At 42.9% G+C, this 17557-nt stretch overlaps 1 protein-coding gene across 1 annotated transcript in view; it reads right to left on the reverse strand.

Moving 5' to 3' along the window:
- The window catches only part of swap70b (switching B cell complex subunit SWAP70b), a 45760-nt gene extending 29300 nt beyond the window's left edge, over positions 1–16460 (reverse strand). Inside the window, exons 1-3 of the mRNA XM_050073830.1 lie at positions 16270–16460; positions 13017–13157; positions 299–472 (exon numbers count right to left, since the gene is read on the reverse strand). Coding sequence (XP_049929787.1) covers positions 299–472; positions 13017–13157; positions 16270–16365 — 411 coding nt within the window. The 5' untranslated portion in view covers positions 16366–16460. The remainder of the gene's footprint in view (positions 1–298; positions 473–13016; positions 13158–16269) is intronic.
- Between the last annotated feature and the right edge of the window lie 1097 nt (positions 16461–17557).

Here is a 17557-nt window from a genome sequence, read left to right on the forward strand (position 1 = left end):
TCTTCGACTCACTGAACTACTCACAGTAAACAAACTTTGACCAGGAGGCCTGAAACTTTTACATGATGCTGTGTTCACAAACTGAAGAACAGTAAAGTATTTATATAAAACAATGAAGCACTAGTCTGGTGTTGTGTTGAGATGTAACAGAGTATAACTATAAAGTGGCATGAAAAGAAAACACTCCAAATGTGTACTTCAGTGCAGTACTTGAGTAAATGTACTTAGTTACATCCCAGCACTGCAGATGCGTCTGATACCAGCTTGTCCTGATGATACCGTCTCCTTTGACACTCACCTCCTCTGTGACGATGGTCAGCGGGTATCTGTCCTCAGACAGGAAGTTGAAGATGCACCAGATCTTGAAGGCGTCGTCGTTGGAGATGAGCAGCTTGCTTTGATCCAGGTTCTTCCTCGAGGACAACGTCCAGCACATTTTGTTGAAGTCCTGACGGTCGAAGTTACCCGTCACCTGAGAAGAGGTAGAGCACAACATCATCATCATCATCATCATCAGCTCAGGTGAGTCGGTCTGTTCTTCTTTGAAGCTTCTCAGTTTGTAGAGAAACCGTCCAACAGGCAGAAGACACCGATAAAACAGTTTCCCTCAGTAACACATGTACGTCAGAGGGTCCAAACCTTTTTAAATCTTGTCCCTTTATACTAAAGCACTTTAATACTTCTATAAGTTGTTTATTTCACTTCAATTTAACCTTTTGAAGAGTTTTCAGACCTGAGGAGGAAACACTGTTTGGTATTTAACCATAAAAAACCGAGAAGAGAAAAGTCTGAAACAGTTTGTTGTTGCTGTCCTGATTCTCAGTTTGAGAGTCACCACTCAAAGAGGAGGATAGAAAACAACACAAAACTTTTTCTGTGCCTTCACGCCGGCAAAGCTGCAGCTGGAGGAATCATGTTTTGGGTTGTTCATCTGTCTCATTCTCGTGAACGTGTATCTCATTAACACCTTGAATTTCTTCAAATTTGACACAAACGTCCACGTGGACTCCTGAATAAACCCACAAAACATGTTTTTGTCCATAATTGAAGAATTCATGCACTAATTCTGACCAAACTTCACACAAATGTCTAACAGGATAAAATAACGAAGGTCAAAAGATCAAAGGTCAGCTTGACTGTGACATCATCATGTTTTAACGTCATATCTGAGGAGCAGAAGGGGAGACATTTGGTCAGATACTGAACTGAAACTGTGCAGATCTGTGAAGCGTCCATGTTTCAGAGTTTGAAGCTTCTTTGCAGTAACGTCCATATTTAAAGAATTGTCCTCCATCATGGCTTCTTCATATGAGTCTGAACAGACGTGGATGTAAACTGTAACCTGACTGGTTGGGGGGACGACCGCGAGGTGGTTACTCTAGTTTCTTTTTAAATTAGAGGTTTCAACTCTCTAATGAGTCTCCTTTAACAGAAGGTTTATAAGTCATAACTAATGACTTTATCAATAAAACTAAATCATCACCTCATTCTTTATCCATGAGTTATGAGCTTATCAAAAGAACAACTTTTGGGTCGCTAGGTTGTAAACTAGAATTACTGCCCTGTGGTTGTACCTGTGTGCAGTTTGAGCAGTGTGAACACAGCAGGCAGCGAAGCTGTAAAAATAAAAGTGTCCAGTGATACTGACATTAGACTGTTATACACAGAATAAACAGCTGGAGGTGTGACATGACCACAGTCCACATGATATAGAGATATTCATCCAGACTTGTGATCAAAGTCGTGTGTATTAGAACGTGGTGTCAGATAATACTTTATTTACTGTTGGTAAATATGTGAAACACATGAGAGAGAAGAAACAGGAGGGAAATAAATAAAGGTCTGAAGTCTTCATCTCATCCTGAACACACAGTGTCTGACTTGACACACCGAGCCAACAGTGAACACCACATACACACAGTTTTTATAAATGCTATTGGTGTATTCTCCCTGTGTGTGACGACATGAATACTGTCAGAACAAATGTGAAAAGAAAAAAACTTCTCTTTGAGGAAACTAAAAATCTGTCCAGGGTTCAGATTCCAGAGCAGGCCGAGAGGAGAGCTCTTGAAAAAGGTACAATGGGCGCGGTGGAGGGGAAATGTTCTCCTCGAGCCGCTGAACAGGAGCGTCTCCATGGAGACCGCTGGCAGGACGACTGTGCAGTGGTGTGGATGAGAAGCACATCTCGTCCTGCTGGCAGTCGTACCCTCGTACAAAAAAAACAAAAACTAAAAACAGCTCCCAGTGCTCGACCACGTGAGCATGACGTGCACGTGAAGTGAACATGAAGTGAACCCTGAAAGCCGACTCAGTCTTTATTAGAAGAAACAGTGCGGTCGGTACAGGCGTGGTTTCAGTCAGCGGTGCAGAACCTGGTTTCATAACCACACACACACACACACACACACACACACACACTACAGTACCATAGTAACATCTCATATAGTAACAACTGAAACTGACACACATACAGTCAGGTATAGGAGCAGTGAGAGCTAATAGTTAATCTTAGAGCTGGGTGACATTGAGTTGATCAGATAAACTCGTATCACAGTTTATTCCACGTGAGATATATAAAATGACTTTATCAGGAACATCAAGTGTAAATGGTCTTGTCATTTTTTAAGCCACTGGTATGAACCTCGCTTCATTCTCTCCTCTGTGAGCAGGCAAGGCATGTTTTTATATCACAGCTTCAAACCACCACTATTTTGTGACCATGGAGCACCAGTGTGATTCACAAATATTAATATATTAGTTGTAGAGCTGTTCGTTTGTTTCCAGCTCACAGTGAATAAATCATCATGTTTAAAGGCGCCACAGTAAAAGTTTAACTTTGTGCTGACTGCTAACAACTAACTGTTGACAGGAAGCTTCAATTCACAACAAAACATCAACAGCTCCTGTCCGAAGCGAGCCAGGTAACTTTATTATAACAGTGCTTTATTATGAATGGGACAAAATGACAATCTGAAAACCACCAGTCACGACTGTTGCTGGCGCGGACATATAAAAACATTTGTAGAGACTGTTTCAGATATGACAACATTAGCATTTTAAATGGGTCCATGTTTCCTGTTGGACTGTTGGTTAATGCCGTCACTGACATAGAAACTGTAAAATCTGGGGCGTCGGTGGCTTGGTGGATGGAGCAGGCGCCCCACGTGCAGGGCTGTAGCCGCAGCGGCCCGGGTTCGACTCCGGCCTGTGGCCCTTTGCTGCGTGTCGTCCCCTCTCTCTCTCTCTCCCCCTTTCACACTCGGCTTTCCTATCGATTAAAGGCAAAAATGCCCCAAAAAATATCTAACAAAAAAAAAAAGAAACTGTAAAATCTTTTATCCTTTCCTTGGTATCTGACAGGAAGTAAACACGGACCAAAGCTGTTGCCATAGCGACAGAATAGCAATGAAACAGTCTGTAGGGACAAATAAAGACTGACCTCAGGCGAGTAGATCTCCCAACTGCGCAAGTGAAATAAACCATGAACATTAACCCTGTAATAACATGATGATCACAGAGTCTGTTTATCAGTTTCCTGAGAGCTGACGCTGTGACATCACATCAACATAAAGCTGAGAGCTGTGACATCACATCAACATAAAGCTCAGAGCTGTGACATCATGATGAAGCTGAACATCCTGAATTCTCTCACAGCTGTTTTATTATTCTGTGTTTTCTGAGAGAGACGTTGAGCTCGAGTAAACTTTTCTAAAAGCTCCACAGGATCTGATGTAACTCTCTATTGTGTTAGTTTAAGAGCCAGCGCCTCTGTGTGTGTGTGTGTGTGTGTGTGTGTGTGTGTGTGTGTTTCTCCATCTAAACATCCCTCAAACAGCTCCACTCCTGCTGAAGGCTCCACTGTGAGCTGTGACAAGTTTTTAATTGAATTTAATTTTATATACTTTATTAATCCCTGACATATACATGCACTAAGCGGAGAGATATCAGAGTGAGGGGGATGCCCATGAAAGGTGCCCTGGGCGGTTGGGGGGGGTTTGGTGCCTTGCTCAGGGGCACCTCGACAGTGCCCAGGAGGTGAGCTGGCACCTCTCCAGCCACCAGTCCACGCTCCATATTTGGTCCAGACGGGGACTTGAACAGGCGGCCCTCCGGTTCCCAACCCAAGTCCCTTTGGACCTTCAGTTATTCATCAGCAGCTCAAACATACTTCAGTCATCATGTATTTTAAGAGCCAATCAAATCACTCCTGCAGCATAACATCCTCTCTGTGGTCTGTCCGTCTGCTCACTGTGTGCAAAACGAGCACTTTATCCATAAATATCAGTAAATCCAGAGAACAGTCTGACTGTGTTCAGGTTTGGTTCAACATCACTGAACATTAAAAACCTCGTACAGTCCGATCAGATCCTCTAACACGATTTCAACAAACCTGAACATTATCACCTTCATGAAGGAGGACTGATGGAGGCTGTTGGATCAGCTGCTCTCAGACCTAGAGTCGTCTCCTTTGGTCTGAATCAGGGACTAATGATGGTTCGTGGACGAGATCAAATGCCTTGTGTGAGAAAGCTGCTCTTGATTGGTCAGAATTTCCATGTGGGAAAAATCCAGGAAGTAAAGCAAACGTTGAAGAAGAGTACACTTGCAAGATAAATGTGACACTTTCTAATGTCACAATGGAGGGACAACTACGCAGGTTGATTTTAGCGCTGCTCATCGTGGACTATATTGCTGTCATTGTTCATTTTAGTCAAACCATACAGTTTGAAAACGAGGCGCGGCTCCAACTAGAAAACAATGTTTTGATGCATTGGATGTGCTGAATGTGCATATTAAGGCAGTACAGGAGGAGGTGCACATTAATAATCCTCCAGGACTGTAACATGCTCATGTTTAACCCAAACAATGTGTCATGTGACTGCAGCTGGTTCAGATCCAGGTCGGAACACCTTCTCACCACAAACCAACCGCACCAGAGTTTCTTTGTAACCGGACCGAGACCACCTCTTCAAGAAGGTCTACACCACCTACAGGTGGCGTTTGACGCTCCTCTGAACCCACAGGTGGTGTTACGGGTGTACCTTTCAGTCTCTGACATCAGATTCTGACTCAAATAAATCTAAAGTCTGTCCTGTTGTTACTGAGCAACCTGACTGAGTCTGTGATGATAATGATGATGATGATGATGATGATGATGATGATGCCTTGCTGGTGTTAAACGTGTGTTTTTGGATGAGTCAGTGCAGACGGGCTGCAGAGAGACAAACATGTCAGCAGTGAGGTTTGTTCTTTGTGTCACGCTGCTCATGTTTGTCTTTGTCCTCGTGGCTCGCTGGGTCACGCTGTGGTGTTTCTCTCCCTCCATCTCTCCCTCCATCCCTCCATCTCTCCATCTCTCTCTGCACTGAAACAATGGAAGCCTTGTCGGTGCCCCCTCCCTCCCCCCCGCCACATGTTCATTAGGATTCAGGATCTGATTTCTGCGTCTCCAAACCTGCAGAAACATTTACAACTCACAGAAACTCCACAGAACAAAACTGAAATCAGGACACAAAGAGCGTCAATAAAAGCAGGTTGGACACCAGTTAGAGAGGACCGTCAGACAGACGAGTCCTCTGAGCAGAGACAGACGAGTCCTCTGAGCAGAGACAGACGAGTCTTCTGACATCATGCAAAATGAAAGTCGATTAAAAATGAGGAAATGAGTAAAAATGTAAACGCTCCAAAGCACAGAATCACCAACACACTCTCTGCAGGTGTCGGTGGGAACGTTTATTCAACCTCTCTGTCACCGTGCTGTGAAACCACATATCTCCACATGTTGTGATTTCAGGTTAAAGTGAAGGCTGAGAGCGTTTCTCCTCCTCGCGTGACACAAACATTTAAAACTCTTTATCTGATAAATGCAACATAACAAACTCATGAAAAGTCGACTTCATGGAGATAACAGCAGTTAGTTTTATTTTGATCTGTCCGTGTCTGACTTTAAGATTTTCTGCCTCCTCCTTAACAAACAGTCAGTGTGAACATTACTGTTAAATCATCTGTATGGATAAATATCCTGACAGTCAGTTGCCAGTTTATTAGGTACACCTGCCTGAAACTAAAGCAGTCAATAAACCCTCCAGTCATGCACGTTATATTTTCTAGGTTTTGTTGAAGCCATGGTGGAGACGTGTTGGTTCAAAGTTGTGGTCATGTTGGAGGCTGATGTTTGAGGCGCTCGGTGTGACGCTCAGCATTTCCACATGTATGCAACAATCATTTTGCCTATTTGTATGATGTATGATCAGTAGTGCCATAATGTATGATAATTTGACCATTTTGTGATGCTTACATTTGGTTTAAGTCTCATTTCAGTTAATATCCTGTCGTGACCAGGAGGATAAATATTGATCCTGTGTCTGTGTTTCTAGCCGCCATGCTGGTGCGAGCACGGCTGTCGCTCTCTTTCCTGCTGCTTGATGCTCATTTGAAGAGTTTATACAAGAGAAGCAAAGAGTCATTTAAAGACATGTTTGTAAGCAGTGTTCATTTTGACAACTGTTTGAGATTCAGTTTGAGTCGTGAAACAAAAATGCCTCGTAGTCATTGTTATCATCCAGAGTTTTAGTTGATGAAAATTCAAAACATTTTAGTTTCTGACGTCTTGTCATCAAAAATGAAACACAGATCTCACCTTACTTTTTATTATCAGGATCTATTTTTAGCTCGTCATCGTCTCATTTTCGTTAAATGAACTGTTTGTACGAATACACATACCTGATTGTTTCCTGGTGACGACTCAGGTTTGATCATTTTCCTTAAAATACTGTCATTTTAAACCTTTTGTACAAAAAAACTTAAAGATAACCATAAAGTGCAGCAGTGTTTCATCACTGACGATCCTCTCAGTGTGTGTTGGTGTGTTTATCTGCAGAGGCTCCGCCCTCTGACTGGAGCTTTTATTGTCTTCTCATTTTCTGCGTTCACGATGTTTATGGGCATGTCCCCCCGCAGCGCTCAGGTGAGGGCGGGGCTTTATAAAAAGGTGTGGACCAGGTGTCAGCCTGAGACACAGGGCAGTAAACATGAATATAACGAGGAGAAACACTGAACAAAAGAATCTGAGTCGGCTTTTACTTTCACTTCAGCTGGTGAGTGTTTATGAACAGTGACCGACAGTCTTGTGTCTGACACGTTAATATTCCCTGTCTGGTGACGCTGCTGCTGCTGCTCAACTGTTGTGTGTCAGAAACATGAGAAACCTCTCAGTGTGAAACAACAGAGTTCAACAGCACCACAAATTACAGCCTCCACATTATCACCAAGTTCAGTCATCACCTCTTTAAAACTGTTTAAATACAAGATCGATCTCTGGAAACATCGTTTACACAGACTGACAGTAAAAAGTTCAGGCGAGTTATTTATCCTGCAGCGACCTGAAGAAAAGCCGTGAACAATGAGAGCACAACGAGGTGCTGTGTGAATAAAGCAGCTGACGGTCACTCGCTGGTGTTTCAGGGTCACAGACGATCGCTTGTTTCAAATGAAACGATCCAACAAACCACAAACTGCTGAGTCGTCAGGATTCAACGTGACGACAGCCAAATCAGCAGTCTGCACCGTGTCAGTGTGTCGAGTCACCGAGAGACGCGATCACACCACGCTGACACGACTGTGACCTCACACAAGGTCAAATATCTGCGCTGTGTTTTTTTTTCTGCTGCGAGCGAAGACAAGGATAACACACACACACACTCACTCACTCACTCACACATTACTGTACTTCTGTCTTTGTGAGGACACTCATTCACATGAGCCCCCGGCCCCTGACCTGAATCATCACAACTAAAGGCATAACCCCAACCTTTTGCCTTGACCTTGACCTTTAACCCTAACCTTGACTGTTAACTCTGACGCTGACCCCAACCCTGGCCCTAACCTGAAACTTACTGTAACCCTAACCCTCAAACAGGCCTCAGAAGAAGTCAAACTGTCCTCACTCTGTTGCTAAAATACATGGCATGTACACACACACATACACACACACACACACACACACACACACACACACACACACACACTGAGGTTTCTGTTTTAGACTGAAGGATTTCAGGTTTTCCACATGAACAGCTCGATTCATGTTTAAAATAGGACTCCTGTTGTCCTGCTGTCCCTGTTCTGGTTTCAACACACACACACACACACACACACACACACACACACACACACACACACACACACACAGAGTTTCCTCATGGTAGCGGGTGGAGTTTCCTCAGGAGTGAGAGCTTTCAATGTTCTGACCGACGCCCTCCTCGCTCCCGTCACCTCCACTTCAATGGGTGGGTGGGGTGGTTGTGTGTGTGTGTGTGTGTGTGTGTGTTGGGGGTATGAATGCCTGCCCATGACGTCACGACTCTTTTCCTGAACCTAAATCCAGAGTTTCCTTAAAGAAAGGTGTTTGTTACAGAGTTGATTCGGGCGAACAAACAAACTCAGTCTGAGCTGCTGAATTTATCTCAAACCAACAAAACTTTGATTTAAATTCTAGATCAAATCTCAAAGTTTTCAAATCTCAAAAAGATACCAAATCTGCTGAGCTTCATTTTTGGGGGAACGTTTATAAAATGATGCATAAAAAAATCTAGAAATCAGGAAATCCCTCAAAACACACATCTTAAAAACATCCTTAAAAAATTAAGTCCTTCTCCCTCTCTGCTTTGTTTCCCCTCTTATGGATCATTTCATCTTTGTTTTTTTGTTTTTTTTTGTCTTTTGTTTTGTTGTTGTTGTTGTTCTTCTTCTTCTCTGTAAAGTGTCTAAGTATCCAAAAACGTTCTACATAAATCAAATGTATTATTAGTATCCAGAGTATTTCCACAGAAACATGGAGGACGTTTCCTCCACAGTCATGTAACTGTAATGAATACACTCACTGTGTGTGCTGAGCTGACTGAGTGTGTGTTACTATGTCTCACACACACACACACACACACACACACACACACACACAGAACTGATGCAACAAGGCAGTTAAACACGTCGCACAACTTTCTTTGATAATGTCATCAGAGCCAGAACGAGGAAGTCGGGAGCTCACGTCAGACATAACAAAGAAACTCTGAAGCTGAGAGTTCATCAATATTTAAAAAAGGCAGATGAATAATTTCTGAGTAAAAAGTTCCACCACTGACCACGACAACAAGACGCTGAAGAGAAGTCAACACTGCATGTTTGATTCACACAGCTCACTGTTCAGATCTGTGTGAGAGGAAAGATTCATCACAAACACTGAGACAGGACTGAACCAGCTGGTCACAGACAGAGTTAAACTTTTACTTGTGAGATTACTCCATTAAATAAAGACTGAATCCACCTGCAGCTTCAAACCACCACAAACAATAACCCTGCTCCTGAAGAGGACGTCTGTCAACAATGAGACAAACAAACAAATCAGTTTCAACCTGCAGCTGAACAACAGCTCAGATAACTCAGTGTAGAGACGTGAAGAGGAGACACGCTGCTGACACGGAGCATAAAGTCCTTAATTTCCCTCTGGATTAATAAAGTATCTCTCTAACAGGCAGACACACAGATACACAGAACAACAACAGCTTCAATTTTAAAACCTTTTTACATTTTAAAATTCAACTATAAATTCATTAGGAAAAAAAATAAAACAGAATAATTTATCATTTCTTTTTGCTTTTCTAGAATGATCCGATCCGTCTAACTCACAATCACAAACATGGAATAACCATTAAAAAAAAAGTTTAAAATCAGTGCCAAATTTGAGAAGATTCCCGAGAGGCTGACTTGAGATATCGGCCTCTAGTTTCACAGACTGAGCAAGGCGGACCGGGTGTGGCCAGGTGGATTTTGCAAGTTTGGCACACCGTGCGCCTGGCGCAGCTACTCCTCTTTCCCACCTCCGTCCCTCCTACCTGCACAAGCCGGAAAGAGGGAGGAGAGAAGGTGTGGAGTGGGTTTTACACACATCACACCAATCAAATGAGCCCCTCTCCTCGCCCTTAAATGTGCCGCGCGAAGGCGTAATGAGAGTTTACTCAATTATCAGATGTGACGGGACAGTCGATATAGAGATACATTTATGTGCTGATTGCAGATAGTTGCATTGAATAGTGTTTTTTTGTGGGTATTTATTTTATTGTTAATGTGCCTGACATTCTGGAAACCTGCCTGTGAGGTTTTGGTGACGTGTGCGCACTGTCCGCCAAACTTCCACTTACACCAGCTGCGCTCCGCCTGCGTTGACAGTAGACCTGGTTTCAGCTGGCGAGCTTTTAGCGCACCTTCGGTGAAGCCTTTTGGCACGAAACTGTCACTGCGCCAAGCTGGATCTGTCGACACCTTCCCCTGCTGCGCCGCCACACCCATCTCAGCGCACCTCGGTCTGCCAAACTACCAAACTGAGCGTGCCTCTGGTTGCGCTGCTCGAAACTAGCTCTGCACGGGGTTTGCCACCCTGCGCCGCGCCAGGAAACTAGAGCCCATCGTGTTCACAACAATAGGACACACAGACGTATGGACAGACAGAGGGACAACCCAAAACATAATGTCTTTGGCCATGGCTATCACTGGCGCAACAGCTGACTGAACTGTGGACTGAAGATTAAGATGAAAAGTGTTGAGAGAGGACGACTCTGTCTACATGTCCACGACTCTGTCTACGCTAGTGATGCGCTGGCCGACCCGTAACCCGCGGGTCTCGCAGGTTACCCGCAGGTCGGGTTGGGTCAGGTCAAGAAGCGTTCACTTTATTGGCGGGGCGGGTGGGGCGGGTCATTAACGATTAAATATGTCGGATATAGCCTACTTGTAAATGCATGTTACTGTACGTAACGTAACCTGCGACCTGACGTCACACAAGTGCCAAGCAGCGGCCACAACAAACCAGAATCAATGAAGCGGTGAAGATGGAAGAAGAAGTGAGGGAAAGATTACAGTCGAGAGAGTACAGAGTACTGTAAGAAGCTGCTAAATCTCATGTTTGGGACAATTTCTGTGAGGTAGTTAGTTCAGCAGACGACAGCAGCATTGGCTACGTGAAGTGCAATTCCTGTGATAAGCTATACGCTATATGAGAGCCACAAGACGGGTACGTTAATAGCGGCGGGGGCGGGTTGTAAAAATAGATGCGGTTGTGCGGGCGGGATGGAGCGGGTCAAATTATTTCATAAATGCGGGACCCGCGGGTTGGAAAAAACCCCGACCCGCGCATCACTAGTCTACACGTCCACGACTCTGTCTACACGACTCTGTCTACACGACTCTGTCTACACGTCCACGACTCTGTCTACACGACTCTGTCTACACGTCCACAACTCTGACTCCTCCCCCTATCTCTAAGGCTGAGGAGGCTCCATTTTAAATGTCTGTGTAGCTGGAGGGGGGCGGGGCTACACATATATTTGAGACTTCTGAGATCACGTGTATTTTTTTTTTTTTTTTTAACACATATTTTCCTGCTCTGTTTAAATGAATGAAATAAAATGTCCACACAACCTTTGTTTTACAAAACATCTCCGTCCTCACAGGGTCAGTCTGAGGTCTTGTGTCAACAGTACGTCAAACACCAGAGAAGAAGAGTCTGAGCATGTGCAGTGAGTTTATTCTCCTTTGGCAGGATTAACACATCAAACAACAGTAGCTCATTATTTCTTTATAGATCCTTGATGCCTTTTTATTGAACGGCCCGAGGTGCTGTGGTGAAACAGATGCTATGCTGATGAATGTGCGGACGAAGACGTACACAACAAATGTCACAAACCGACAGTTCGCCATCAAAGCTGTTATTTCCGACACATACTCATTTCACAAACAAACTAAGGGCATGTGCGAACTGAGGAGATGATGTCACTGTTTCCCAAACACTTCAAAAATCTGTTTTAGAGACTGAAAGTTCAGCTTGTGGAACAGAGGTCAAAAGTTTGATTTCAAAAACACACAGGGTCACAATCAGAGGTCAAAGGTTCTCCAACCTTCAGGAGAGTCACTGATGACACAAAGAGTTCCAAAGTAGTTGCCACGGCAACAGCCATTCAGCAACTGCTGGTTGTCCATCGTCACGACGTCAGGCAACAAGAACTCCAAACATCCAGCAGGAATTCTGTCAGAGGTCATCGCTGCTGATGACATCACAACAGCACAGGGCCTTTTTTCCACTTGTCATGAAACAATCCGCTTATTCAACGACCAGCTATGACATCATCACAGAGGGACAGAGGCAGCTGAATGAGCCAAGTCAGCGGGTACTAAGAGGTTCTGTGTTGCTGTCTGAGTTCAGCAGAGTTTAACGACACATCAATCAGACGACCTCTGTGACGTGACACCAGCGTCTGACAGACGGATTCACTGCGTCATCACATGACCAATCACATTTAAACAGGATCGATATGGAAGAAAAATACACGCCGCCACTACGTCATTTTGGGAGATGGACCCACACGATCCATGATTATAGCTCAAACAGCTCCATCATCACTGAAACAGGCTGAAACACACGTGATAATAAAAAAGCAAAAACAGGCTGCATCAGTTTTAAGCCTGGCGAGAAGAAACAGCTCAGAATGTGGTGGTAAATTTTCATAATCCCTAAATGACCAGACGAAAGATCACGGGCAAGACGAAGGACTTGGGGACGAAAAGACGGGGACACAACTGTGTGTCTCTGTCCAGTCTGTGTCTCTGTCCTCCTGATAATGTCTCATTGTCCTTATAGAGAGATGTCACGGAGCGGTGACTCACTCTCAGAGACCGTCATGTTTCCTCCGTCACACTGAGAAACCTCACAGACAATAAACCATCACTGAGGAGTGTGAACCATCTTCCTCATCTTCCTCCAGCTCCTTCAGTCCTCATCTATATGTTATTAATCCCAACTCTGTCCACGTTACATCTGACCCGTCCCTGAGACTATAATGTCTCCATCATCATCATCATCATCAGACCCACAGACCTCACGTCCTGCCTCAGCTCAGTCTGAAGGATCACCTGTGTTTCAGCAGCAGTGTTCAGTGTGTGTCTGTGGAGAAACTCAGTCTGACCTTATCCAGGATGAACTTGTTGAGGTATGGCATGTAGCCCTGGTTGGAGACCGGACCCTCGTCATCGTCTTTAAAGTGCTCCTCCAGCGCCACGGGGTCGTGTGGGATCTTCATCACTGTACATAAGTTATGGGACAGAACCTGGAACGATGGAGGAGAAAAACATCTTCTATTTAATATCACATCAGTTAGTTAAATTAATACACTTACTGTTTAGTCCATAAAAAAATAAAACAGAGAAAAATGCCCGTCACAAGTTGTCAGAGCTCGAGGAGACGTCTACGACACACTGACAGATATGAAACTGAAACACCAGCACATGTTCACACCTGAGAAGGTGAACAAGAGGAACCGATAATTAATGACTCGTCAAAGTGTTATTATTCTAACCTCCTGAGACCTTCAGCTTTTGTCTGGTTTGCATTTTAATTTCTCAGAGCTCGTTGGGATCAGAAGGGTCTGATGAGTCTAAAAAACTAAACATTGTCTGTGAACATATGGAGAGAGAGGGTTTATTTAACAGTCACAGTAGCCATGTTTCCATCAGCCTGTTTAGATGCGCATCTAGAAGCATTGCATCGGAAAATTATGATGGAAACGCCAAAATTCGAATTAAAATCCCCTGAATCGCACGCTCGCTTTTGCCGGGTTTTGGTTGATTCGAAAAAATGTTGATTCGCAAAACAGGGGATGGAAACAGTTATGTTCGAATTAAGTCTGACGTAGTGCACCTCTCTCCATGGTGATATCCACACTCCGGGTCGGGATGGTGGTAATGCATTTACAAGGTGGTTGCCAACCGCCAGAAAACGTAGAAGAAGAAGAATGCGAGACTTGTTTTGTTTCCGGTTCTCTGGAAAACTCGCGTGAGTTTGTAGTTTTCACCAAAGTCTGTACATTTAATGAAAACACACAGGATTCATACTTCTTTTAATGCGCATTTCCCAATGATTTGAATCACTTTTGGATGGAAACATAGCTACTGTGTAATAAACTGTTCATTTCAATACCTGAACATCGTTGTGCAAAAACTAAATTACAAACAATCCAGCATTTGTTCAATGTGGTATAACTCTGGGGGTCAGAGGTCAACGTTCAAGTCTAAAACATCATCTCGACGCCTGAACACAGCTGAGCAAAAACTAAACTGTGATTTGTTCATTTTGTAGAAATGTTCCTTGCTCTGTTCTCCAAACTAGAAACGTCCTTTTGTCTCACCTGGTTGGTCTGTGTGAAACGCTGCGATGATAAAGTCTCAAACAAATGACTTCATCATCAGCAGCGTCTTATCTTGTTAGTGTTGCTGACACTGGTCAAATTTGTGTCGTATCAAACTACAAACTTTATAAATCATAAACAAACAAGTTGCCACCATAAACTGTGATCAGCTTTTGTCCATTTGTGTTTCTGATTGGCCTCAGGAGGTTCAATGAATGAATCAGGATGTGAAAATTTATGTTCTATTTTTTCTCCGAAAGACTGAAACAACTTGCTGACTCTGAAGAAGCACTGAGACAGTTCAGGAGAAGTGTTGTGTTTGAGGAACTGATTCTTTTCCAAGAAATCGAGGATAAAGTCGACCCTGAGAGCGCATGATGAAGCAGGGGTTAAAAAAACCAAGACGTTATGTCCTTTTCATAGATTAAGACACAAAAACACTGGATGCACCCTGCCTCCTGAACGCTCTCATCACACTCCACAGCCCAAAGTTTGGAACACAGCGAGCTGCAACTAACAATAATTTTAATGATCACTTCATGTAGTGAAGATTTTCTCTGTGAATCAACGACTCATTTATTTATAACGTCAGAAAACAGCAAAAGAGTCCAAAGTGATGCCTCCAGGTGCCTGAACGTGTCCGACCAACAGTCTAAAACCCAGATATATTCAGTTTATGATCATATCAGACAAACTCACTGTTAAAAATATCCACATTTGAACATTTGGACATTTGAGAAGCTGTAACCAACAATTTTTGTCAGTGATGAAAACTGTTGGCCTTCAAAGTTAAAAGTTGAATTAATCACCAGAGGCGCTCTGACTGACTGTTTTCAGTCAGCAGAGTTTCACCTGACTGAGCACAGAGAGGTTTCAGGAGGCATCGTCCGTCGCTATGGACGGAGGATCGAACTTACATATCACATCTTTGTCTGTATCTGAGTTATTTCACATCAGTCTGGCTCAACATGTCTCTGCATCACGTCAGGAAACACTTTGTCAATCAGAGGAAAAACCCTTCTTCAACACAACGTGTGATTTCATGTGTTTCTCTGAAGGACATGTTGTAAGCAACACAACGGCTGTTCTGATGCAGGAGTTTCACCTCTTTCAACACACAAAATACGTCACAGAGCGGCGACATGTTCGGATGTCGTCTGGTCTGTGTGACGTAAACGTGTTCGGGTCTGTGTGGTGTAAACGTGTTCTGGTCTGTGTGACGTAAACGTTTTATGTATTTTCACTTGCTGTAAACCAGCTGTCCTCCAGGGACAAAATAAATGTAATTTTAATCAGTTACTGAGAAAAATAACTAAATTACAGTTACAGTTTTGGTGATTACAGATAAGTAACGTGAATATTTTCGTTTCAGTAAAAAGTTTATATGAAGAACAAAACATTAGTTCTGTTTCTGTACATGTGTTCACCACGCTGCAGTGTTCTTCATTTTCCAGCTTCGTTGGAAAGTTTTTGTCAGTAAAGTCATCAAATGTAACTCGTTACTTTACTTTGATGAAGTAACTAGTAATCTGTGACATTTCTTAAACACTGATTACACAGTAAAACACTCAGTGACATTTTTCTGCTTTTTAAAGAACATTTTCCAGATTATATTCACATCTCTGTTCCTCACTAACATGTTGAGTATCAGTACTCGAGTAAATGATCTGAATACTTTTCCCACTGCCGTTCACCCTGTTGAGTTAAATCAGCTCCTGCTGCTGTTTCCTGTTTTCATACAAATGTTTCTGGTTTTAATGTGAAAATCAAATGATAATATTTCAGAAACGACTGACAGGTTCTTATTGCTCCTCTGTGTGTACTTTAGATGTGTAGTTTTCCTCTCCTCAGTGTGGGAACACGCAGGTGCGTCTGTGCCGCAGTTTGTGCGCAAACACAAGCTGTGCTGTTTTTACACCAAGGAAAAAAAACAAAAACAATGAACGATGAACCAGAAAGTTCCCAGAGCAGAGGGACAGTTTCCTGCTGGACCAAACACCGACTCAGACTGAGAGGAGAATAAAACTAAAGTTACCTTGAGCTGAGATTTGGAGACTTTGCCGCTCTTGTCCACATCCAGAGCTGTGAACGCGTGCCAGATGGATTTCAACAGTTCGTCCCGCAGAGACATGATGTCCAGATTCAGCTCCTGTCCTCTTTAATCCGTCTGTCTTTAACTCTTCTTGTTCTTGTTCTTCTTCCTCTCTGACGGGCTCAACTCTGCTGGACGAGATGAGGAAAAGTCACATGACCCGCTGTCACTGTGCGCGTGCTGCTGCGTGTTCGTGCGTGTTTCTGACTGTAGAGCTGCAGCACCGCTCAGCGACACAACCACACAACACAACACCATGAGGATGATGATGATGATGATGGTGGTGGTGGGGGTATCAGTTTTCTCTCACTTTTACTTTTAATAGAAGTACATTTGTCTTATTACACTTCTACATACTTTATCATAAGTAACGTATTGATGCAGGACCTTTATTTGTAACAGAGTATTTGTACAGTGTGGTTTTAGTACTTGAACTTAAGTTAACATTTTAAAGACGAGAGAAATCCATAAAATTTAACAAATATATTTTAACAAAATTTTATTCTGTGATATGATAATCATCTTTTTTAATGTTTTTTTATGACATAATATGCAATGACACTTTTCACATCATAAAACACAGTACTATGGAATTTTTATAGCATACTGACATTTTCTTTTTTTAGATATTTTTTGGGGGCATTTTCAGCCTTTAATGGATAGGACAGACAAGTGTGAGGGGGGGACAGACAGGGGGAGTGACATGCAGCAGAGAGCCACAGGCTGTGGTCGAGCCAGGGCCGCTGCGGTACATGAGGCGCCTGCTCTACCACTAAGCCACCGACGCCCCGCATACTGATATTTTCTATAGTATTTTTAATGTCATACTTAAATATGACACTTTTTGTGAAATTTTTATGACAAACTAAACTACGGTGTCTTTATGGCACATTTTTAATGGCTGACATAACTATGACATTTCTATGGTATACTAATCTGTGACAATATTTTAGTTTTTGGATTTTTAACAAGCATTTTTATAACATTCCAATCTGACTGATGTTTTGTTCATTTCATCTTTTTAGGCATGTTTATGGTATTTTTAATGGTATTTCTAATAGCATACTATACTGTGACTTTTTTTTTTAATGAAATTTTGACGACATACTATACTATGACATTTTTTATGAAATTTTGACGTCATACTATACTATGACATTTTTTATGAAATTTTAACAACATACTATACTATGACATTTTTTATGAAATTTGATGTCATGGTGTACTATAT

The sequence above is a fragment of the Epinephelus moara genome, chromosome 20 (genome assembly GCF_006386435.1).
Source record: "Epinephelus moara isolate mb chromosome 20, YSFRI_EMoa_1.0, whole genome shotgun sequence".
Lineage (NCBI taxonomy): Eukaryota > Metazoa > Chordata > Actinopteri > Perciformes > Serranidae > Epinephelus > Epinephelus moara.